This window comes from Hydractinia symbiolongicarpus, chromosome 7 (assembly GCF_029227915.1).
Source record: "Hydractinia symbiolongicarpus strain clone_291-10 chromosome 7, HSymV2.1, whole genome shotgun sequence".
Classification (NCBI taxonomy): Eukaryota; Metazoa; Cnidaria; class Hydrozoa; order Anthoathecata; family Hydractiniidae; genus Hydractinia; species Hydractinia symbiolongicarpus.
Window position 1 is genome coordinate 17,569,534 of NC_079881.1, and position 25,908 is coordinate 17,595,441.

General features: G+C 32.4%; 1 protein-coding gene across 3 annotated transcripts; it reads right to left on the reverse strand.

Annotated features, from left to right (window-relative positions):
- Positions 1-1,816: 1,816 nt before the first annotated feature.
- LOC130648388 (protein kinase C alpha type-like) lies at positions 1,817-23,978 on the reverse strand. 3 transcript variants are annotated; one of them, XM_057454433.1, is made up of 16 exons: positions 23,788-23,978; positions 11,074-11,108; positions 10,545-10,627; positions 9,229-9,340; positions 8,539-8,688; positions 7,865-8,006; positions 7,301-7,526; positions 6,742-6,894; positions 6,463-6,636; positions 5,850-5,941; positions 5,599-5,661; positions 4,421-4,559; positions 3,905-3,985; positions 3,562-3,669; positions 3,290-3,430; positions 1,817-2,952 (listed from the first exon to the last, which is right to left on the reverse strand). In XM_057454433.1, exons 1-16 carry the CDS (start codon positions 23,961-23,963, stop codon positions 2,806-2,808), a joined length of 2,022 nt encoding a protein of 673 aa, XP_057310416.1. In that variant the 5' UTR covers positions 23,964-23,978; the 3' UTR covers positions 1,817-2,805. The 3 variants fall into 3 exon arrangements, with proteins under 3 accessions (XP_057310416.1, XP_057310415.1, XP_057310417.1); XM_057454432.1 differs by lacking the exon at positions 23,788-23,978 and adding an exon at positions 20,092-20,955; XM_057454434.1 differs by lacking the exon at positions 23,788-23,978 and adding an exon at positions 16,460-17,354.
- Positions 23,979-25,908: the final 1,930 nt, after the last annotated feature.

Consider the following 25,908-nt stretch of genomic DNA (forward strand, 5'->3'; position numbering starts at 1 on the left):
TAATTTGAAAGGAAAGTTCAATAACAAGGTGAGGGAATTTGATAAAGTGATAATTTTTGGAACCAACATATGAACATGAAATATAAATAAAGTGAACACTTGCTTAAAAATCTTGAAGGAACACAGAAAAAGTTCGTAAAAGCGAGTCTTTGTTATATCGAAGGCTCTCCCAAGTGCTTCTTAAGAAGAAGGAATTCAGTTCGTTAAATCCAGATGCTTTTTATATTAGGGGTTCATAATACGGATGATTCACTGTATACTCCTCTCTATCAACCACGTCCCCAGGGTCTTTTGGCCCTCAACTTGATCAACAAGGCAAAATGCAATGGGACCGAAGTTGCTTTTCTGCCTTATTTTTCGCTGATCAAACTTTTCACGTAAAATGAAAAATTCTTTTTTGTTGTTTATAGGTAATGAAGGGATTTCCGGAGTGCAAAATATTATTTTTAGAAATAATTCAACTTAAAATCACTAAGTAATAAGTCTTTATAGAAAATAAATAAAAATCAGAAATGCTCGTACATTTTCATGGAATCGAAGGATATTATACATACCCAGTGCATTGCATATTTTATATATACCCAGTGCATTGCATAATTTATATATACCTAGTGCATAATTTATATATATGCTCAGTGCAAAGTCGCTACTTTTTGCGCAAAGAGCGTTCAAATGTTTTTAGTGACTCGCAGTCTATGGTACGAAGTTAATCTACGTCGTGCTCACGAAGGTGAGAAATGGTTGCGCTGACGTCAGCAACAATTAGCATGTTTCAAGACTATGAATTTAACAAAATGACCTAAGATCTCAAAAACATTGTCAAGTTTTAAAATACACTTATGGTGGCGGAATCAGCCGTCCTATTTCATTATATTGTCCATAATGATTGTGAATCGAAGTTATCGATTCCTTTTATTAATTTTAAATAATTTTGAAAGTGTATTTTAAAGTATGCATTTTTTGTTTTGCAAAAAACAAACAACCGTGTTAGCAACCTAATCTCCAGGCCTTGTTAGGCTTTTTTTTTGGGACGGACTAGATGTAAAAAACCATTCTCATCCTCAGAGCTCTTTGAGATAAATCCACATATAAAGAGACCTGGGGACGAGAATGGTAAGAAACCTAAGAAATGGTTTGATTAGTACCCTTTATCGAAGTTTCGTACAAAATTTTATGCATATGGAGCGCCTTATCTTAAAATCTAGCCCTGGGCCTCCTAAAACAATGTAAAATTTAAAGAATTTTCTCCCTTTTAATTTGTCACAGCGATTAATGAAAACTTGCACGGAATTTTTTTTTTCACGACAAAAAGAATTTTGTCATGATATAACGACCCAGTTTACTGCCCAAAATATACAATCTATGATTATCTCTTGGGAATTTTTTTTTAGAACTCGTTTTAGCATCCTTGCAAACGAGACAGGTTGAAAAATTTTTATTTTTATTTGTATGCAAAAAGTTAATAAGCTATGTAAAACATGTCATATTAAAAATTCATGGTTCAGAGTTCTTCTAATAATCTCCCTAAAAGGACCTAAAAGTGTTTTTACTGAACAATTTTTGGCCTCATAAGTTTCACACATTGTTTAATGTATTGTTGGAATTTATGCACTTTTATGCTGGGCATTGTGTAGAATTTTCGTACAACACATAGAGACAGGGGACCATGACGTGAGCTTGGCGGAGACACCAGGTAAGATATAATATAATGCAGGGGAACCATGTCGGGAGCTTGGCAAAAACACCAGGTAAGATACAATATGATGTTGGGATCTTGACGGAAGCTTGGCGGAGATATCAGATAAGATACAATATATGATGTGAGGATATCTTTTGAAAATTATTATATGTTCATTTACAATTTAATATTAGCAAATTAAAGTTACACCTTATTTTCAATCTGAACAAACATTGCTACGTTGAAGGCTTTTACCCCCTTGTATTCCGTCAAAATAAAAACTTTTGTCACGTCATGCATTGCAACATGTGCACTAGGTTAGCTTTTGTACTAACACTCATCAGACTGTAGACTATATAGCTGTAAGATGAACACTGATACGCAGCAGGTTATTGCGTATAAATCATAAAGTATGTATTACGGAGAGTAAATACGAAAGAATAAATAAATGAAATATAAAATAAGACTATAAAAATAACAAAATTGTTAACCCTTAATTAGTAGTAATCTGCTGTTCTCCTTCGTTTCCTTTTGAGGTTTGAGGAAGAAATGAATATGTTAGTTTTTAGAGATCCACTGTTCATTACGGGCTGTCAAAAAGGAAGCACGGCGGAGAAGAGAAATATGAAATATAGTACAACGGAGAATGGTTGTCTTTAGAATAAAAAAATGTGCAGTGGTTGAAATAAATTATAAAATAAAAGTCATCGTATCCCACAAAAAATACACCAAACACAATAACATCTTCAACACCAGATATTTCGCAGAGAGATAGAATATTCTAGATGAACGGCAGCCGAAATATCGGGTGTTGATTTTGTCTGCTAAATACATAACTACTTAATTTTCACAACTATCTATTTAAAAAAATTCAAAAAACCACCTTTTACGCAAAGTTTATTTGGATGCTTTTGTAAAACGTACTAAATGACATGGCTTTTCCATCCATAAATGGCCCACACGATTTACACAGCATCTTGTGTCCATCGTTTATACCTGCATCTGAATATACATTGAATGTAAATGGAATATTATCCGACGGTGCGTTTAATACACCGACATTGGACAACATGAATATCGTTAGTTGCTAGTCTGTGACGTACAAGAAAAATCGTTCTAATGAGAATTTAACAGGAAAATACTGCGTTGACATAAGAAAATCCTTCAAACACTCTTTGATCAATGTGCTGGATGAAGTTACGATCAATTGGAGTTAGTCGCGTAGCTTCTTCTGTAAACTCTGGATCGAAATTGTCGTGTGACCTTTTGGATTTCTAGATAACAAATGAGTGAATAAAAAGTGCTGGGAATAATAAATGAAGGTTACTTGCTTACTTTTCTTCCATTTTGTTGGTTGTTTTGTTCAAGTTTTTGTAAATTTATAAGTTGAATGGAAAATTTTCTAACATTGAAACTTGAATAATAGGAAAAAACAATGAGTTGTTACGAGATATTGCATCACAGCTAAACAGATATGTTTTTGGAAATATTTAAAATGAAATGTTTTTAAAATCGTATAATTCGATTTTAATAAGGTTGTCAATGACTGAACTGACTTGCTTAATGAAATCTCACTGTCTGTATGATTCAAATAATTAGGATGATTCTTACAACTTTAGGTTTAAATGGTGGTTGAATTTCCATTCGGAATAACTTGATCCAGTCAATGTATTTGAAAAATACATGATCGCGGATATCTTGTTCTCCAGTTTCACCAGAGCCTAATCGACGACTCGGATTCTTCGTTAAAAACTAGAAATGCAAGAAAAGTTATCACATCACATGTATACGCGCCTTCAAAAGTTTAAATAGAACACAACCAAATGATTACTTGTCTTTGGACGACAAGTGAGTACAACAACTTCGCAACTTCGTTCACTTACCCCTTTAATAATAGAAATCGCTTCTTTAGATAGGGACCTTGGGAACGAGACCGTTTGTTCCAAAACTGAATTAAAAAGTTCGTCTTCATCCTCGCCATCAAATGGAGGCTAAAAAAGCAATGTCATATTAACAATCTTAAATCCGGATTGCCCTGATAAAGGATAGTTGTTAGACTTTCTGTCCACGTCCTTTAAACTAAAAATGAAAACTCTGACTCAAAAAAATACCACGTTCTAAACAATTTGCTGCCACGACTTTGGTACTTTTAATGACTATTATTGGTGAAAAAAATCATACACAATTATTGAGAATGTTCAAAAATATTGCTTTATAAATCTTTACCTGACCAGCTAACATTTCATAAATAAGCACACCCAGGGCCCACCAATCAACTGACGAACCATACGGCTGGTAAGCGATTATCTAAATAACGGTTGGCATAGTGAGGTTGACAGTGACTTTTTAAAAAAAATAAATCTTACGACTTCTGCATGATTATTAGAACGAATTCTCCAAAGTAGTTAAAAGAAGTAGCTTTAGGAAATTAGTCCTATTTTAGTCCCTGGTGGCCTTCTTAACATAATCTAAATACGCAGTCATTAATGAAATAAAACCAGCTTGTAAAGGACCATCCAATGACGTTTTTTCAAAGTAGGTTATTCAATGGCTTTGTCCAGACCTAAGTAAATTCCCTGGATTTGAAATGATTTCTAGAAATTCCATCTTTCGCAGACACTGTTGTTATATGTACGGCAAATGTCAATAATATCAACAGGCGTGTATTAACCCAAAGAAACCTTAGTTAGAACATGACATGGCTCATGTAAGGAGCGAAATCCAATCTCAGTTGCAACTTACCTCTGGCGCAATGTAATCTGGTGTGCCACAGAATGTTCTAGTTGTTTTGGGCGGGAAAATATTTTCCTTGCACATACCAAAATCTGCAATCTTGATATGCCCGTTTTGATCCAGCATGACATTATCCAGTTTCAAATCTCTAGATATCATGAAAGAGTAGAAGAGGTTATTACTTCTCAAAATGAGGCTATTTATTTTTGTATGACGAAGTATTTCCGGCAGGCTGATTTACGATACTAACATCATTTATAAAACGTTAAAAAATAACTTGTGTGCCGTTAATACTCTAAAACCTCCCCGGGCGTTATATTAGTTTCGAGATTTTGCGTGATATTTCATTGCAGACGGACAGGGCGTCAAATAGAGACTGGGTGTTTATTAAGAAAACTAGTAATTTATTTTTTATCGACATACAAGTTTTCATCAAAAGTCATTACAAATACATAGACAATGAAATAGCAAAGAGAAAAAACAAGTTTTTGAGTTTTAATGCTTTAGAAATAGTCAATTAGAAGTAATTTAGGTTATTCCCCTTGCTCTTAGAATGTTTCCCTGATCTTAGGATGTTTCCCTGATCTTAGGATGTTTCCCTGATCTTAGGATGTTTCCCTGATCTTAGGATGTTTCCCTGATATTAGGATGTTTCCCTGATATTAGGATGTTTCCCTGATCTAAATCATTAGCCATACTTAGTCTCTGCGCAATTTTATAGCCCGTGCAACGGACACACCTAAAATTAAGGACAGGCTACTAACTTGCTTTTTTATAATTTTACTAATATGAAATGTACCAGAAAGCCTTAAAAATCAGTCATTTTCTTTATTTTCCCTAACGCTGCTTGATAAGAACTCCTGAAGATAGGGACGTTTATTAGGTGTTTAATAGAGACCTGGTCTTTTTAAATTTTTTCAATATTGTAGGGGGCGTTTTTTGGAAGGCGGCGTTTATTGGGGAGAAGTGTTTAATTTTTTCAGGGGGCATTTATTTAACACAGGCTTTAAATTTATATTTTGCAGTTACAGTATAACTTTCAAAAAGTTTGTTGGTCCGTGCTTTCTTTAGACAAAGTAGTGGTTTATATTTTGCGTAAAGTCCAAAATAAAGCTGTGTGCAACCATTTTGAACAAAAAGAATGCATTGACACTCCAACAGATAATTAAGTACATGCTACCACAAACCTGTAAATGATTCCTCTTTTGTGTAAGAAGAACAATCCTTCTACGATTTCTGCAGCATAAAAACTGAAAAAAGTTTGAGAGTAATAAATTTTACAAAAAAGGGATGCAGAGCAGTTCCCCTAGGTTCGCAAGCGAAAATTTCTAGTGAGGCTTATTCTGAAAAGATGATCTGAGACATGGCAAAAATAGACAATAAAGCTTTACGATTAAGCCATGTGTAATTGATATTTAGCACACGAACGTAAACTTACACAGCTTGAGGCTCTTTAAATTTTCCAGCTTGTTGGATATGAAACATAAGATCTCCACCATTCACAAACTCCATCACAAAATATAACCGATCCTAAATAAAAAAAGGAAATTTACGAAATATTTGCGGCTCACGAAAATTTTTGTTCCCAGGAAATAATTTTCGGCAATTGTACAGATTTTGATTTTTCGCAGGAATTTCTTTTTGGGGTTGCTTTTATTGCAAAGCGGGACATTTGTGGGTTTTTATGACATATATTCCTAACAAAAGATACATGTTTTTGAGTATAAATGATTGTAATATTTAAGACATACCATTAGAAATAATAAATTTTCGCGAATTGAGTTTATCAAAAAAAATTGCTTAGAAAGATTTGGTCGGCATTTAAATTTTACGCAAAATTGTAAAAACCGAAAAAATCCGCGAAAATTAGCGTAACTAAGATAGAACGAAAGCCATTGTTGGCGTTGTTAAAATCTAAAATTCGGGCCAAACTAGTCAATAGTGGGGACCAAACAAGCGACCATTTGTGTCCACAGCTAACTCTCTAACCAATGACCTATCAAAATAATAAAAAATGAGAGCTAATCCTGACACAAAGTCAATCTGCAAACCTGTGTTGTGAAACATGAATGTAGCGCCGTTAAAAATGGTGGTTTTCCTTGCAAAGCTAAAACGCGTTTTTCTGTCAACACGCAGTCCAAATCATCATTCTGTAGCACAACATCTTTCTTCAAGATTTTAATTGCGTATACTTTCTCAGAACCTTTCTTTTCAGCCAACATCACCTAAACACAAGCAAAAATGTCACATGCAGTCACATAAAAACAGACTGGGAAATACAAACCGCTATTTTACAGGGTTACAAATAAACAAAAGAACAGCATTCTTACTTTGCCAAAACTTCCTTTCCCAATCACCTTCAAAAAAGTGAAGTCCTCCAACTTCAACCTCTCTGGTAACATATCCATAACTTCTGGCGATATTATATCTTTTTGCGGCTGTACAGGCTGATGTAGATGCTCAATCTCATTTGGACTCATAAACTTTATAAAAAAAACATTATAGACTATGAAATTAAACCAACACAAGTGTTTGTGTCAGCATGAAATTATGGGAAGAAAATAATATCCTGGATAAAAAGCCGCTTTGCGTTAAAGCGTTAAAGGCTGCAGCTCTCGCCGTTTAAACATCAGCACTCAATGTGATTAATTTTCAATACATTTAAAATGGTAGCGTTTTCTGCATTTTCAGTGGTTGTTAAAAAAATTGTCTGTTTGCACACAATTGAAAATTTTAATGAAATCTCCAGGTAAGAAAGCCTTTACTAGAAAGAGCTGCCGTGTGTCAAAAATGTGTTAAAAAATCTAATTTAGTAAAAACATTCCCAAATTATTTTAACAAACTGAGTTATGACAACTGAATGGTGAGTGGTCCATACGTTCTTCTTACCTGAAACTTCTTGGCTAGTGCTGCAACTGCTGCATCATCTTGAATTGGAACATTGTAGAACTCTCCCTCCTCTTTGTTTAGTAACTTAAACCAACCCTCAATCTGATCTTTGACTAACTCTGAAACACCGAATGACATGGATCCCATGAAATCGTTTTTAGTTGCCATGTCCCAGTCCCATACCTGTACACGCAGTCGCTTATCAAAATCTTGTTTGTTGATACGGCTAAAAACATAAATATTTGTGTGAAAGGTGCACTCACGTTTAATCATCCAGAGAAAGAAAAGACGGCTCTATTTCTGCACACTTTATATTTGATACAGTGTTGAAAAAATAAAATATTTTACAGAAAGAGAGAAATCGCTGAATTTAAAAAACTAACTTCACTTAAAGCTTGTAACATTCTATTAAGACGTCATACAATAACGAGACAAACTCTTATGATAAACTTAAGTAACAAATTTAAACAGATTGCACATGGGACATAGGCAATTCCTATTTAGTTATCTCAGGAGATCAATCGCTACAAATTTTACTTGTAAAACCAATAGAACACAACATACAAACTGAAGCTGTTATTCCAAACTGGATTTAAATTTTTCTTCATCACTTTGGTCTTTTCTTTTTTGGGGTGTAATTTGATTTTAACATATGGATCTGATTGACCAGTTGGGTCCATCGGGATCAGGTTTTTCGCTTCTCTAACTAAAAAGAAGATTTGACAAATAGAAAATATATACAGTGTCGTGTCTTTGGAGCTATCTACAGATCATACTTAATAATTTATTATCTACAACATTGATAAACTTCGATAAATCTCTTTAGATTTTACAAATTAAGGACAATAACTTTTAACTTCAAATCTCCAAAATTCTTTCTGACATAATGATGACTAGTGTAGAATTTTTTGCCCATAGCTGAAGTCTAAGTTAAAGTAACATTTTATATTTCCCTTTATCATAAAGGAATAATTAAGTAAAAAATTAGTTATTTCTTTAGAGCAGTCATGCTTACTTCAAACTTGCTTTAGAAAGGCATAAAGAAGTTCTGTCCATAATATCCAGAAGAGATGAGCGAAGAAAGTTTATTTATCTAACAATGTGTACAACAAAAGCAAGTAAAAAGAAAAACAAAAAAACAAAATTTTACTATCACAAAATCTACACAAACATGCATAATAAACTTACATATATATAAACCACAAAATCATAATACATGAGACAACACAATCACTTACTTTCTACCTGAAGTTCACCAGAATCATTTCCCTTTGCTAAATATTTAATTTTCATGTGAATACGACCCCTCTTTTCTGTGTGGTCAGCTCCACACAACTTTGGAATACAACCCGATTTCTCACATCGTTTATGAACATTCATATCACATGCTGTAAAGAAGAAGAAAAAAAGCTTCAGTGATGAATAGCAGAACATCCTATTAAATAATATTTTTTGGAAACCATTGAGAAATATTATTATATCACGATTTTCTGGTATTTAAAACTGTTTCTAATTGGTAACATCATGGGCACGGTTTCCATTTTAAAATGTTGATAAAAAAAGAAACAAGGGCAACAAATCCATCGAGGTTCTTTTTTCCGTCTCTACAAACAACATCCACCATTTCAGTATCCTTTTTTCTCATAATTTTCAGCATATAGTTTGGAAAAAAATTAAAAGCAAGTAAAAACTATTTAAAGAACAAAAGTTTTTGTGCAATTTTACAAGATTGTCATATTTAAAATAACGTAAGAGGGATGACTTGAAGAAATAAGAGATTTTTTATAATATAACATAAAAGCTTATGAACAAAATAGCAAACAGTGATTCCTTTTCCATGATTGGATACGAAGTGTATTGTAAAAAATGTCCAATGGAAAAAAATTTGTATTGTTTTGAACAGTGAGTGATCACAACACAGCACCCACCTGAACATTTCAATCCTTGATGAAACAAACCATACAATAATGTACCACAATGATCACAGAATGTTGGACTAGAGTATGTATGAATTTTAAACTTGTGAGGTGACTGTGGAGCCTACAATAAAAGAAAAAAATTGTAACAATAAAGAAAAAGATTTAGAAAACTAATCCAATATTCCATCCAATGTGGTTTCATTTTGGATGTGAAAATACCTTAGATTCCACCAATAGGAATGAATGAAAAGGCCAAACATTTACAATTCCCAAAATCAAGGAGGAGATAATATATACTTAACAGAAACGCCTTTAGAAAATATACTTTAACTTTTTCAAATTCTTTTGTCTATAGACTGATAGATATGCAATGTTTTAAGGTATGACAGACACCCTAAGATTAGTGCAAATTCTCTTTTAAAACCTTAGATTGGCTGTATGAATTTAAACTCTGAAGTCAATAGAAATGAGAAATATGAAAAAAAGAATACAGACAGTAAAAATTGTAAACAAAAGATTGAATGAAATTAAAAATATATTAAATTAGAATTAGTACTTGGGAAAAATTAATTGGTTTTTAAAATCTAAGTTGTTTCACATAGCTTAAATATAAGAGGGACTCTTAAGATTTTAAAAATTATTTTGTGGATTATTTCTTTTTATATTTTTAATGCAATTTCTTTAGAAATGGACGCAGTTACTCTGTATTTTTAATGTTTTAACAGTATAGAGTTTATTTTCAGACAGCATACACATAAACAAGAATATTTCATGTAGACCATGTAAGGATTCTTTCATCACAACGAACAGAAAAGGAAGACAGTGCACAAAAAAAGGTTGTATATAACATATGGAGCGTGTCAAAAGAGCAAAACGCCACGATATGTCATGTATCACAAATCTGTTTTATATTATATTTTATTTTGAAAATGTTATACAGTGAAAGTAACTTTCAGGTACATATTTAATTCTATGATCTTGACAAAATCTGTCTTTGGGTGTTGCGATAGCGGGTTATAATGAAAAATAGTACTTTTTCAGTTGTTTTTACACACAACTTTGCTTTATATTATATTTTATTTTGCAAAGGTTATAAGTAACTTTCACATTTGTTTGAACCCTTCTGATATACACAAATAATGAAAATCCTAGCAACGAAAATAATACTCACATTATGAACTTAAAAATATTTTTTTCTTTCTAGGTTTTGAAGAAAGAAAAACAAAGTTTCTCAAAGTTCCATGTGTGAATAGTGTGAATACAAACAATTTGTAAAGCGTTACATTATACTGAATTTAAATAATAAAAAAATAATTAAAACATACGTCGGTGTCTGGGCCAGTGCTTGCTCCTGGACATTTAAAGGAAACATATTCATGACATCTCTTATGCACACCAAAACTGCACACTAAAGTAGAACATAAATGAATCTAAATAACACTAACAGTAAATATTCTTCTATGCGACTCATGACTGTCATGCGCTTTTTTATAATTAGTGACTGCTGTTAAACAGTAACACGACAACCAATAAACAAACTAAAGCATGCTCAAAATTATGTCATGGATTCTATATATACAAAGAGGGTTGGGTCTACACAGTTTTTTAAAAAGTATTTTTTAGTTTCGAAAAACCTTTTTATGTTGCAAAGCAACGTAAACAAAAAGTTATTTCTACAAAATTTAGTACACTATGTTTTTGCCCCCAAATAATTTTTTTTTAATTTTTATTTTTTTTACAAATAACTTTCATCACAATTTTCCAAGAATAGGAAAGGTGGGAAGTCAGACCTTCACTGCAAATAAAAGTATTTGTTGTTAATCCCTTAGTGAGAGGAAAATATAGTAATATTACCTTTACACTGAAATCCATTGTTTCCAACTACGCCCCTAAATTTAAAAAAAAATGAAATACAATGAAACTATAGAGAAATCCATTGGATTTTAAATTTAAAAGTAAAACATTGCTTTAAAGCATGAGTATTAAAATAAAGTACTTTTGTATAACATCTTTGCAGTATGCTCATGAAAAAAATTTACAGACTTGTTGAAAACATCAAAAAAACAGTTTTATGGTTTTATAAAGTTTTATAAAGAGGATATATTATACATAGTGTGCAGATGATTCCCACTTAAAAATATTCACCCTGGGCTATAAACAAGAAATGGGATCACGAAATCCATAAAGTCTAGTCCTACTACTAAGAAATGTTACAGATGTGCCAACAGGCAGGAAGAAACTGCAAAATTTATTTGCAGTCAGCCAAAGTCGGCCTTAATGCACCATTTTTAAGATATAAATAACTTATTAACAAAAAAACATTCTAAAGAAATTTATATATAATAAGCATGACATTCCATCATTTCTGGGAATTGTGTTGCCTAGCATTAATTAAACATCAATACCCAGTGCTTAAAATAAATAAACATTTTTTAATACAAATGAATGCTTAAGCGATCTTTTTGGAGGTTAAAAAAAAAATCAAAATTATTGTATGAATGTCATAAGTGGCCTGGTTTGAAACAGATAATATATGAATACATCATAAAAGTGAGAGTGTAGAAAAACAGGCAAAAATGTGTCAGTTAAAAGTTCCTGCTGTGTAGCAACGCTCAACGGTGATGTTTCTTAGTTGCCTAATTTTCGGATTATTTTTTTGCTCATAAAACTCATTTAGTTGCCAGTCAATTTGACTGTTTACTTTTGTATGCTGTGGGTTGTCGAATTTCAATGGCCAGTAACTGTTGGATGGCCGTTATTGTGAATTACTACCTAAATCTCCAATGGTGTTATTGTTTACATTGTGAAAGTATTTATATATTGATACTCAGGGTGCAACAATTATCTTGTATATAATACATATATAATACACTTGCATATAATACACACCTACATCTGTCCTTATAATAGTGGATAACAGAGCCTATTGAAAAAAACTTTCCTAGAGGTTTGTTAATGATAAAGATATGATCATAACCTAACAACTTGATTCAGCAAATAATGTTTCTCTGACATGCGATCAAAATTACCGCAGTGTTCAATAATGCGAAAATTAAACTTATTATAACATGCTGTGATAGAGCTGGACATGCAAAAGATAGCACACCAAGGTTAGTCCGGGCATGTAAGGAGGTGAGTGCATGTGATTGCACGTCATTACAAACCAGATGTGCTTAACGATAGTACAACCTACTTAAGGGAATGTTAGTTTATCAGGATTTGTTGAATCTACTACTTGGAAAAAAACAAAATAAAAAATCTGCTCAGCATAAACTTGTAAATTTTTCAGTATTTTATGAATCTTTATTCAGGCGAACAAAATTGAAAGCTGCAAAGTTTTTACACTTCTCTATAAAAATGTGTAACTGTTTTAAATGAAAACATTAAGCATTTAACAATTTAATATTCATTAATAACCAATTAGTACTTCTTAATACTGTTAGGTAAACAAGAAAACAAAACCTATCCAAACATAAAATATTCAATGGAACTCTGTACTACTAATTAACTTTCAACTACCACAATTAGCATACTTGTATGGAAGCTGTGAAAAGTATAAACATTGAGCTAAAAAAAAGATATTTCTTCCAATTTTGTTACAAACTTAAGAATTTTCACCATTTTTAAACTGCTATGTCAAATTTAATAAAGTTTTGACAGATATATATATATATATCTGTCAAAACTTAAAAACAAAGAGACTGATTAAATTGCTTTTATTATTACAATGTGACGTAACGAAACAGAAACTTTATTTTGAGCAAAAATGTGAATATGTTGACTTCCTTTTTTAAAAATACTTTGATACTAGAGGCGATAATTTTAATATTAAACATTTAATAATGTGGTTGTCGGAAGTTTATCTTTAAATGTGCTCAAAAATAAAAAATTTAGTTTTTAATGTTTATAATACTAAATCTGGGTGACTAAAGAATTTTGAAAATTTTATATGATTAATTTAATAAGGATATAGCTTTACAATTGTGAAATTTCTTGCTGCATAGAAATTTTTCTATTACCTTTTGTAGCTCTTACCAACCAAACTTCGGTTGTGCTAAGTTAAGGTGGCAGTAACCCTTTTAAAAATCAGAATTTTTTTTTTACATAATTAGTTACGAAAGGTTATTTTCAGACTATATATCTATAGTTTTTCTGTTATAACACATTTGTCACGATTTTATGGCTAAAATACTATTATCTTTCACCAAAAGTATTCAGTCTCAACAATTCTACGTGCTTGCGAAATTGTACAGAAAGAAATGACGTAATTATTAAACAGAAACCTTAATAACAACAAAGATAGCGCATTGTGTAGAAATTTAAGACAATCTTCATTATGCTACACTGCACGAGCTTTAACTTTCGATAGCATTTTCGTTTTACTTCAAAACTTTCAGACATGCTTGGTGAATCATGCAGCCATGATACGGTATGCAGAAATCTTTTTATTCAGAATATTTTTTTTAACAGCGTTCGATGCAGCAGGGAATGCTAACAAAGAATCTTTTGAAAAAACAAAAGGTTATTGTTAAAAAAATAAGAATGAACAAATAAAATCTGCGCACCGTTTTAACAGGGTTAACCCAAGGTTCATTTGAAAACAGCAACTGATGAAAAATAATGAGATTGTAAGAAGTTGGAGCTCGTAGAAGCAGATTTTTTTCTTGTTTTTGATACATTTTTAAAAAGAAATTTCTGCTGACTCAGCAATTTTAGCGTTAAGTTAAAATCATTTTATTATGTATTAAGGCCTATATTTCTATGAAATAGTAAAAAAAAAGGGTATAAATAAAACACTGAGTAAATAATTCAGCTATTTGGACAGCTAAAAAAGGGTTACTGCTACCTTAATACCTTTAGAATACTTCTAAATTTAGCTGTTTTTTTTCAAAGAAAGTATCTGTAAAGCATTCTTGAAAGAATGGTCATTACCAAAATGTCATAAAATTAAATAGCAGGAAATGGGCTAGTGTTATCATTTTTTTAAAAAAATTTTTGAGCCAAGAATTATTATAAAAAGTTTGTTCGTTCATAGTCAAACGACATTTAGAGGATTTAGGCAGTAATATTATGAAATCCTCTTTTGTCAATAAAATCTCCCTTCTGAAGTCTGGAGGCCTAAATTTTGTCAATGAGTTTGCAAACAAGTAAAACTGCTATGAACGCTGTCAAGTCACAAGTCAAATGCAAAATTATTTCAACACTTTCAAGACATCCACATGTCCCCTTCTACGCATGCAATTTGTGTTTAGAGCAATAAAATGACAATGAATAAATTTTAAGCCTTAAACTAGATTACACAGCTGAAAAAGTGTCGGTACAGTATGCATGGTTACAAAAAAGTGTTCTCAAAGTTTTGTGTTGAAACAAAGCGGTAGAATCCTCCATCAATGGGCAAACTAATTTAAAAACATAAACATCAAAACATTCTATTTGCAAATATCGATTTACAATGTAAGATGTAAACACTTCACAAGCAATGAGTGTAAACATTGCAAAGATAAAGAAAAGGTTAAACCATTTTCAAATTGTCAACAAAGTTATTTGCATTGAAATATTAACCACAAATTTCATGCATAAATAATTATTGATTTCGAGAGTACAGATCATTCACTTGCTTAGATTTTTGCTGGAAAAGCTGTTACAATGTTATAAATAATTAAATTATGACTAAAAATTTATCCTCACACAAAAAAACACCAGAGTAAAGTAAAAGAAAACTGATTTGCATTAGCATAACATTATTGTTTTAGTAAAATACTTTCACAATTTTAAGAGCCACTTATAATAAAACTTTGCAGGCAAGGGTGTGAATAATTGAGCATTATGTAGGTGTCTGAAATTGTTAAATGCAAATTATGAAAATATTTTAGAGGATTAAAAAAAATATCGTAAAACAAAAACCACCAGTAGTATATTCTTTTGTTTAATTCATTTTTCACCCACACAGAAAAATATCCAGCTGCCAATTTTGTTGAAACGGAAAAATAAAGTATACATTGATAAATCTATTATATGGATTTTACATCTTTAATTAATTTTGATATGTTTGTAAAATAAAAAAAATAATATGTCGGATGTAAATCTATTTTAGCATGAACACTTAAGACAAAAATGTCAAGATATAAATATTCTGTTGTTCTTAAAATACATATTAACAAATCATACTGCAAAAGAAAAATTCAAAAATGTCTACAGATTTAACAAAATTAATTTTGTGAATCAAGTTGAATTTAATTTTTTTACATTCGAATTAGAAAGCCCATACAATTTTATTTTTACTGGAAAAAATTTAGCTACCTTTTTTCCACAAGTACAAAAACTTAAAATCCCAACATATGTATATACATTTCATTATCAAAAATTGCATTAGCACAAAATGTGTATATATATGATAAAACAATTTACACCCTGCATAATGGACATGCAAATCATGCACATACGTTAGCCCTATGTTTGGAATTGTATACAATTTTGAAATTGTAGTTGTAGACAACATTCTATTGTGCACAATATTCTGATACTCACAAATAAGAACAGTATAAAAAAGACTAGCTTAATTTATAATAGTTAAAAAGTAAAATACAAAAAAGACATAATATAGACGTTTCTTTTAGACTATTATGTGGTATACATCTTCGTTTGAGACATTTTTACACGTTGTTGTTATTTCCATTTATTTAAATTTTTGTTCGCAGTAGCGCGTCTTAATATTTCTTGCCCCTCTTTGTATGTCTACATTATTCACAAGGGTAAAATCAAAGCATGTAAAATATCTCGTTCGCATCCTATGATCGACCAGCTTATACATAATTGAAAACCTGGAAAATCCAGAAAAATAATAATCTTTATCTAATACATTGATATAAAGTTCCCAAACACAAATTTGGCATCAATTTTCTTTTTTTGTATTAAATGCTATTGTTATATTTGTTATATCTGTGCGATTACAGTACAGTGATCAGGTTGCTTCTTTTTGTTTTGTTTCAAATAGAATAATTTTCACTGGTGCAAAAACGTTTCAACAGGGAGATCTATACCTATGCAACATATCAACACAAATGTCCTGAAGAGGATTATTGTGGCACTACGTAACTTTTACAGACTAGAAAAATCCCAGGGAAAATCTGGTTTTTGAACGCAAATATTAAAGTTTTTTTAATGATGGTGGTTATTTTGTGATCTAGAATAAGTCACACACTTCAACAATAATAAAGTAGATTTATAATAAATGTGTTACCATATAAAATCTTTACAATGTGCACAAAACGTTGGCTGCTTGAAAAACTTTGGTACAAATTTGTGGTCTTTGACTTCAAATACATTTTTCTCTCTAATTGCACCTCTTCTATTGAACCCCCTTACTGTTGCCTGTTCTCTTTTAGAACTCATAATAAATCTTGCAGGTTCTTCTTATAAAATAAAGTACTCCAACATGCAGCTAGCTAATTTAACCTAAAGCAGGGGTTAGACAAAATGAAACTGCTCTGCTGATTTTTTAGTTAACTATACAGCCAGCTAGCTAATCTTTCAGCTAATAGTTTGATCTGCTCTTTAGAAATACTTGTGCATTTGATTTATAATATCAAGCATTTCCAAGTCCAAGAATTAAAACTTTAAAGGGAAATAACTTGAAGTTTGCTGCTTTTCCTAGCTTCTCGATCAACCCACTACAAACCCGGTGATAGCTCCCCAGCAAATATTGTTATTGCTGTGTTGCGGGATTTGTTCTTTCTGCGTCTTAAACGCGTATCGAAAAACTGGCGGAAAAACAATAATTTTTTTTAAAAAACAACTCCTTCGCAGAGGTTGGTTTCCAATTTTTGCACCGCGCCTTTCTCTAATTTTTGCAGGGCAACACGCACACTAGAATAAAAATACAGAAAAAAATAAGCGTGGGAGAGGGACGAAAACTCCTTAATGGCTATTGAACCATAATGACATGAAAGATTAATAAGGAGACGAATACGAAGTCAAATAGAATTATTTAAACCTGCTTACACCGATTCCAATAAGAAGGAAAGAGGGAGGGTGATAAGTTAATAATATTACACCAACGCCGAACACGAATAAAAACACAAACACAAAAACAATCTCGATCTCCATAATTTATCTTTTTTAAAAATTAATATAATTGACACGTGTTCAGTAAGGAATTCAAGTCAACCACACGAAAATGCATCATGTCATTCCATTAAAAGGTTTGTGGTGTTATGTTTTTGTCATCATGGATGTATAACAAAAACCAATGAAGGGGAAAATATAATGTCGCCACAACTATTAAAGTGAGATTTACAAGCATTTAACAGAATAGCGCACCATAACATTAACATGAACTTCCAACTTACTGAGTCAAGTCAGAGATAACATGCACTAATGTACATTTCTACAACTAACAGGTATTAAAAGATTTTTCGGCAAACAACTAGTTAGTGTGAAGTGATTTCTTGTCAATTTGGTCTTTGTTTTGCAAACCCCGTCACTTTGAGGTGCAAAATATAAAACAATTTTATTTACTGCTCTTTGCAATAAACTTTATTTACAAAAATAATAATTTCTTGATTGGATAATTTTGTTTGCCACTACAAAAAACTTAATGTGCTCCGTGTGAACATCGGAGTTCTGTTGTCTAAAGCCGGCGATAATTGAGTCGTTGCACTTTGATTAGATGTTTCTTCTACAAATGGCCTCTTTTATTATTTAAAATGCCTTATTTTGTTTTCGACTAGTTGTTTTTTGCAAAAAATGTTGAAAATGCTTCGGTTTTTACTGCTTTTTAACCAATCAAAACACTCGATCTAATTACAGCGAATGCGTAGAGAAGGTTTTAAAAAAATATGAAACAAGAATAAAAGAAAGAAAAAAACAATGTCCAAGAAAATGGAACTTCAATTAGCAAATGAGTGCTGGGGAAAAAGGTTTCTGCAATGTGTTGAGCCTCCAATGTGTGGGGCCTTCAATATGTGAAGCCTACAAAAAACAAGTTTTAAAAACCGTTTACGAAGTCAAGATGAAATAATTTAAAATTGTCTCAGTTTTAAGGCAAAATTCGCACAAAAGGCAAGCATATTTTGCTTAATGTCTTCCGTTTTCTGGGATATTTTTTTTGCAAAGTATTCTGTCCCTCTCACTAGAAGATCTTATAAAAACAGCTGCGGCTGCAATTCCTTTTCCACTGCCAAATGCATTTTAAAAAAAAAAAAATTTCCATGTGCAACACGTGTTCTAAGTGAACTCGTGTTTAACTTCCTACGCAACATGAATCATAACATGAAACATGAAACCATAACTTGAAGTAATGACATTTTACGTACAAATAAACAACGCTTGCCAGCCTAAGGCAAGCGTTATCTCTTAATAAACAGGCCTATTTTGGAAATGAAATTTAAATATTAGCAGTATGGATCAGCTCTGCAAATATCCTTGTCAAATGAAATGTTCTGGTTAACATTGAACAGTTTGCAGACTGCGGTGTTACGAACGCCAGTGCTGTACTTAAAATGAATCGAGACTGATGTTTTTTTATCATCGTTTACCCAAGAGTTAGCCATGACGTAGCTCTTTTATACTGTTATGTTACTAAACTTAACATAGCATTGACATCAGCTCTCTCCAAATTGTGTCAATTATTGAACTAGTGACATAACAAGATTAACATTGACAATGAAAACACCTTGCATGTAGTAACAAAACGCACCTAATGTACCTTTTGTTTAATAGTATTATTTGGTAACAAAATGCATTCAGTTGGTAACAAAATGCATTCAGTTGGTAACAAAATGCATTCAGTTGGTAACAAAATGCATTCAGTTGGTAACAAAATGCATTCAGTTGGTAAGAAAATGCATTCAGTTAGTAACATAATGTATTCAGTTGGTAACAAAATGCATTCAGTTGGTAAAAACATGCATTTGGTAGCAGCCTGCATTTGTCAGCAACGTGCATCCATTTGGTTACAAAATCAATTTGACAACAACATGCATTTAGTTACAAAATGCATTTATTAAACAATACCAGCGCTTGACAACAACATGCATTCGGTTATAACATGGAATCGTTTGATTACAAACAACATTGGCAAATAACATGCATTAACATCCCGCATTTGATAGCATCATTCATTTTTGGTATCAACAATCATTTAGTGACAACCTGCATTCATTTCGCAACCATTTGCATTTGATAACTGTACGTATTTACTAGGAATGCTTGAAATAATAACCCACACGATTACTAGTAGCCAGGAGGTAGCAACAATGCAACAAAGCGAACTTGATAATAACATGCTATACCTGCATTTAGGTTTGACTTACTGGCAGGACATATACAAGTACACTTTTTTGTGCATCAATAACATAATGCCTGTCTGTGAGTGGGATTCGATCCACAGTCTTCAGAACTGTGAGCTGCAGACGAATTACACTGCGTGAGGCAATGCACAAATGTGCCACGAGAAACCATCATCTACACTTCTTTAGGACTTGACATATTGAGTTACAAACTTCTTACACGTCTATTATTACATTTGTGAACCAAGAATGCGTTTAATTTCTATATTGCAAAGACCTACAGCCTTTCAGACAGAAAATGCAAGCCAAAGAACTGTATTATAGATGATTTTTATGCTTAAACGAATAAAATTGGTACGGATAGGGTCAAGTCTACACAATTATAAAAACCGGTCATTATTGCACCTAAGAATTGTGAAAGCAATCTACCTAAAAATTGAGATGCGGAAACCATTATGGGATGCGACTTCGCTAAGAGGGCTTGTTAGGTTTATATATTTGTCCGCAGTCAACAAGCTTTGCGGACGATGTTGTATAAAATGTAGGAATTAATTTTTATAAAAAAATACTATGTCAAACTCACCAAATGAAATTTTTGCAATGGCAGCAAAATGTGGGATGTTTGAAAAAGTACGGTACAAATTTATGCTCCTTCACAAGAAATATTTTCTTTTTTCTTAAAGCACCCCTCCGGGAGAACTTCTTTTTCGCATCTTCACAACAGCTTTGATCGATGTTTTCATTGATATCTTTTGTTGCTGACATTGCTTCGCATGATCTCATGGGAAATAGTTCGCATGATTTTATAGGTATGTTTTAATAGGGCATTCACAACCTTTCATATTTCTTCTTTCATCATTTACACATACAACCTGTAACTAAAGTTTCGCTAAGAATCTTGTATTCAGATGAAAAGTTTGATTTGAATTAATTTAGACAATACAACTATGTCATTTCATATCCAGACATTAATACTTAATTTTAGATTTTAAGAGATCGAGTGGAAAGAATTTAACTTTGACGGTAAAATGGGACAAAATTAACGACAATAGCAATAAAAATAACGACAAAACAACGACAAAACAACAACAAACAGCGACCAGTCAGTTTCTTATAAAATGGTTTCTTATAAAGAAAAACGTGTTGTAACTGCGAGAAAAAATAACAATAAGAGTGGAACGCAACGACATTGACATGCTGAGAGAAAAATAAAACAAAAACGAAACACAATTGACACAGCAATAAAAAATTTAGCAATAACGACAATAACAACAACAATAACAATAAACAGGAGATAATGAGAAGAACACAACACAAAGAACAATAACAACGACAGCAGCAATAAACAACAGACAATGAGAAGATTTGCAACGACATAATTCTAACAGCAACCACAAAGGGATGTCCAACAATATTAGCAACTTAAGCTAAAAAAAACTCGCCGAAAACGATAGTTGGCTATAACGGAACACATTACTATATTATTTTCATAAACAACAAACATCTTCTCACTACGATACTATTGAATTGCTAAGTAAACGTAAGCACCCTCCAGCTGATCAAACAATATTTTTCAAACGCGAAAGTAGCAAGTTCAGTTAGTAAGCAAGTTTTTATGCTAAGAAGATTCGAAACTTAGCTGGCTGTTTATTTTCAACCTTCTTAGACGCGTCACTACTATCTGTTTTTGCTGACATTGCCATGATTTTCTTGATGTACAAAACATTACGCGATGCGTGACAATTTCGGCTAATTATAAAGATTGTTATTGAATCACATCTAATCAAATTAACCACACAATGTCTATTGATAATCGTGGTGGAGAGTGTAAACACAGATATGAAACTTCCGCGTGTGTTAGTAATACTGCATATGAAAACCCGCGAAAATATTCTTAAAATATGGTTGCCATTATGATTTCATATTTACCAACGCAAAGTGCCTTAAGCGGGTTTGGTTGCCTTGGAAGAACGAGCGAACTATTTAAGAAAAAATGGATGGGTAGTACTTAACGCTGCGGTGTGCAGTGATGGACATAGCAAGATTGAAGTCTAATGTTGTAGTCTTGTTTTTAAGTGTTAAAGAAAGGGAAAGAGTAAACTTGATAGGTGGGGGAGTTGGAGACGAGATGTCAGTTATGTGATTTGTTGTTTCAAGGGAACTTTTTGTCATTTTTGTTATTGGAGTGAAAAGGTTTACATTTTTAAAACAGGGACATTGTTTATTTGACACTGAAGTTGATTGGTGACGTTAAATTGTTTGGAGAGGTTAATCTTCATCATTTGTGTTATTTCTTTCAATTCCCATCGGAAATTGTGTCCATCCTTAGATTTGTGACGATGGTTGTGGAAAGTGAAACAGCGATATTACAATTTTTTTTAACAACTTTCCTTTTGCATAAATCGCATAGGTGTGGTATTTCATGACTCTTCTTTGTTATCTATTTGACATCATAATATTTAGTTCCCAAACCTCAGCCCCCAGAACCTTATATGAGGGCCATTACTCTTTTAATTCTTTTGAAGTATTTTTTAATCCGTTATAAAAAACTTCCGTTATGATTATGTTTAGAATTTCACAAGGTCAATTTCTATAACATCTAATAGCTTTAACACGTGATAGCTTAAACACGTGATAATTTTATCACGTGATAATTTTACCACGTGATAACTTTTACGCATAAGACCTTTTCACCACTAATACGACTTCTCGCATTAGGGCTGTTTACATGAGAGGCGGCACGTGACATTTTCCGGAATGAATTGTGTCTCGTTGTATGGAAGACGGTTAACGAGATGTTTGTTTCTTTTTTTAAAGAAATATGTAGAAGTTACCTCGTTTGTCCTGTGACGGTGTGTTTATACGAAGAAAAACATTTCGCCTTAGCCGGGACGGGACAAACTAGTCCTAGGGCAATTTTTTCAATTAAATACAAAATTCTTTTGAGTACAGTCGACGCTCGATATCTCGAATACCCGTTATTTCGACCTTTCGCCGTCTCGAAATATTTTTCCGATCCATTCAGTCAATGCAAGTTCTTGTAAGCCAAATTACGTTCTATATCTCGAACTTTGTTGTTTCGAACTTTCGCTTTTTCGAACTATTTTTCCAGTTCGTTAAGTTGATTTTATCACGTTATCCCGAACTTATCCCTTATTTTTCGAACAAAAACATTTTATAAAAATTTTAATTTTATATTCAATTCATTCATAAAATAGTCTTTCGAATGTTTACAATTTGTGTCTTTTGAAATCCTTCTCATCTCAAAAATGACTACCAAGCGAATGCTTGTGATAAAAACGTTGGCTGAAAAATGCAATGCTTTAAACGAATACGGACCAAGTCGACGAGTAAAGATGTCTAATCAAGAACGTAAACTTTCGCAAGCAACTACTAGTGTTTCGCTATCTAGAACTTAATAAAACGCCTTCGACGCTCAAAATCTCGACTTACCTTTGTCTCGAACTTTCATTTGGATATATCGAGCTTTTTCGTCGGCCTCGTTCAGTTATACAAACCTTATAAGTGCTTTTTTTTAAATGCGTTCTTTAAATTTTAAGCAGGCACGCACTTTTAGAACAGAAGATACTGATGACGTTACAGACAAGTGGACTGATAACAACATTGAGTAGTAGTTAAAATCTTGCTGTTATTGGTGTGTCATAATATCACTTTTTCATGCTTGAATCTATTTGAAAAATCTGTCAGAAGAATCAATTCTCTAACCATGGCCGTTTTTAATACCTTCCAGAAAACGCAGATCAAAGTGTATAAGGTCAGAGACTACAAAGGTGTGAATCTATCTTTTCTGCTTAGCGTTCAGCATGGGAATAGGGTTGATAATTTAGGCTGTTGTCTAGTTGAGCGATTGCATGTTCGCACGACTTTCGTAGCTTAAATGGAAGCTTAAAATGCACTAGGTCCACCTTCGCAGGACCTTCGTTGATAGCAGTACCAACAGGAATCAACAATGCTATCCTGGGTAACAATTTCAATAATATCAAAAATAACACGATAGAGAAACTGCATAAACTATCTCACTAATAAAAAAGTGCAACTAGCTACAATACATTCACAATAGCGACACACCCAAATCCCACTTACACTTAGGAAAACCAAAGTTGTATGTAATGCTTGGCGTGTGACCACGTTTCGGTACGTTTGTTCCTGTAACGTCCTGCCCTATTAGCTATTCTGTGTGTGTTTATATAATGAGGGGGAAAAGAAGGAGTATATGTGAAAATAGAAGATAAAAATAAAATGTTTAAACGTGACTTACCAAATAAAGTTCTTACAATGCGCGCAATATGTGGGCTCTTTAAAAAACTTCGGTATAAACTCGTGTTCCCTCACTTTAAAGATTGGTTTTTCCTTCACTGCTCCCCTTCTGTGGAACCCGGCTGGCTTCTCCTCGCTTGTCGCCATTATTTCGTCGTCTTCGTTGTTTTGAGACATGCTAAAAACGTGTTTCGCTATCCTAAATAATAAACAGCTTGTTAAAAATTTGATAGGAGTCTCAAAAAGGTTTGATCAAGCGGCAATACAATTAGGAATAGCTTTTCAATTATTTACGTTATTTTTAATGTTGTTATCTTCATCGCTTCATCTTTTTATGATTTTTTTTCATATATAATTTGATAAACAAAGCATATAACCTTGTGTTATATATTTTTATTTTATTACTGCAGTTGTAAAGTTTTTTTAGTGAAAACGAAATGTGAATGAGAGTGGGTTCTTCTTTTTATACTTCTAAAATCTCTACTTTGACTCTTTAGCCTAAAAATGTTTTGACTTTCAACTCCATGAATCTGAATTACTTTTATGCTGATAAAGGTGTGAAGGTCGGAGTTGAATTTATGCTGGCTATACATGTGTGGTACTTCTCAAATAAACTAAATTTGCGGACAAGTTCGGATTCGAACCCACTTTAAACTTCCCGGTTTAAAGTGATAGCTTTTCTAGGGTTGACGCCTCCATAAGACACATTATCAATCTGGCCTAGACTTAGCTAAATGATTTATCTTTGTTGACTATGGCGAACTACGTCCTTGCATTTTATTTGATATAAGAGAATCACCATAGATATAATATATCTAATGTTTTCACTATAAATTCATATTTAGCTTCCTTGCGGCAACCGTGACCTTACGAGACATTTAGTTCGAATAATACCACTTTATAAAGCTCTACGTTGAGCGCTAAATTATCAGGCTTGTCGAGCTCAATTGTTGACTCATTTTTCTATTTCTTTCTAATTTTAGTCAAAAAAATAAAAATAAAATATTTAACGCACTTAGAACACTAAACTACATGACGACACGGTGTTGCTTTAAACTTTTAAGAGTTCTTAGGGCGTGTACTTACTTCACAGCATCAATAAATTAGCAAGGACAGATGACAAGACAATATTTTATTAATTCAACCAACTTAATTTTATTTATTTTAGCTTAATTTTTAATTGTCTTAACTTGTAGAAGGTGTAAGGGAGGGGGTGCAAGGCAGCATTGCTTCAGCGCGACTTATTACAAATTATCTGACAAAAGTTGTTTATGACAGTAATATTTTTGGAAGAATTATTTTAATCAAATCATCTAGGCTAAATTTTTAGAAAAAAATATTGAGACTCGATCATTAGACATCTTAATTTTCTTTGCCTTTTTATAGTAGTAATACCCATATTCAATCTTCGCGCAAGAAAAAAGTCGTGTCACGGATACACGAAATAACAAACGCGATATATTTTTATCCACTCTGTATCAGCAGGTGAAATTGTAAGGACGGACGAACCCGTGTATATTTCCAACGGGCAACCAGCTCCATATTTTGTTTTTTCACATGGTTACGCCGTCGCAGCTTTTTTTTAACCAATCAGAACAATTTCATTACTTCATTGTAATAGGCAGATAAAAATCTATGAAAGACAACTGCAGGAAATATCTGCAAAGGACAAAAATATGAGAACTGGTGAAACGTCCACAGGCTTAAGAACCAGTATATAAAAATATTGTAGTGTAACCAACAATCTTGTATAATTTGAAGTATGTTATACGATCGTTCTTTTATTGAGTTCTTGTCAGTTATTTAACCATGTTTTTCAATTTGTTGTATTTTGAGCTGTCTTTATATCAGTTTAAATCTAATTTTTAAATCTTTAAAAAAAAATTAATTTAAGATTTATTTAAGGTTCAATATGTAGTTCTTAATGCTCAACTAAAATTGATTATTGTTTGTCTGTCACGCAAAATGGTAGCTTAGCTGCGCAGTTAGCGAGACGCACGCAATGCGGTATAAAAAGGACGGGTTAACGACTAGTAATAATAATAAGTTGCAAAATGGCGCATAAGCAGCATAGGGACGTACTATGTCCAATCGTTCATTAAACGATTTGTTTTCTATATAC

Bases quoted from the DNA above. Each gene is read 5' to 3' on its own strand.
- LOC130648388 (XM_057454432.1), bottom strand. From the start codon at position 20,291: ATGAGATCATGCGAAGCAATGTCAGCAACAAAAGATATCAATGAAAAC. The intron at 6,895-7,300 runs GTAAGAAGAACG...TTTTTTATAAAG, and splicing joins CACTAGCCAAGAAGTTTCAG to TTTATGAGTCCAAATGAGAT. The intron at 5,662-5,849 runs GTAAGTTTACGT...AACTTTTTTCAG, and splicing joins TTTAAAGAGCCTCAAGCTGT to TTTTTATGCTGCAGAAATCG.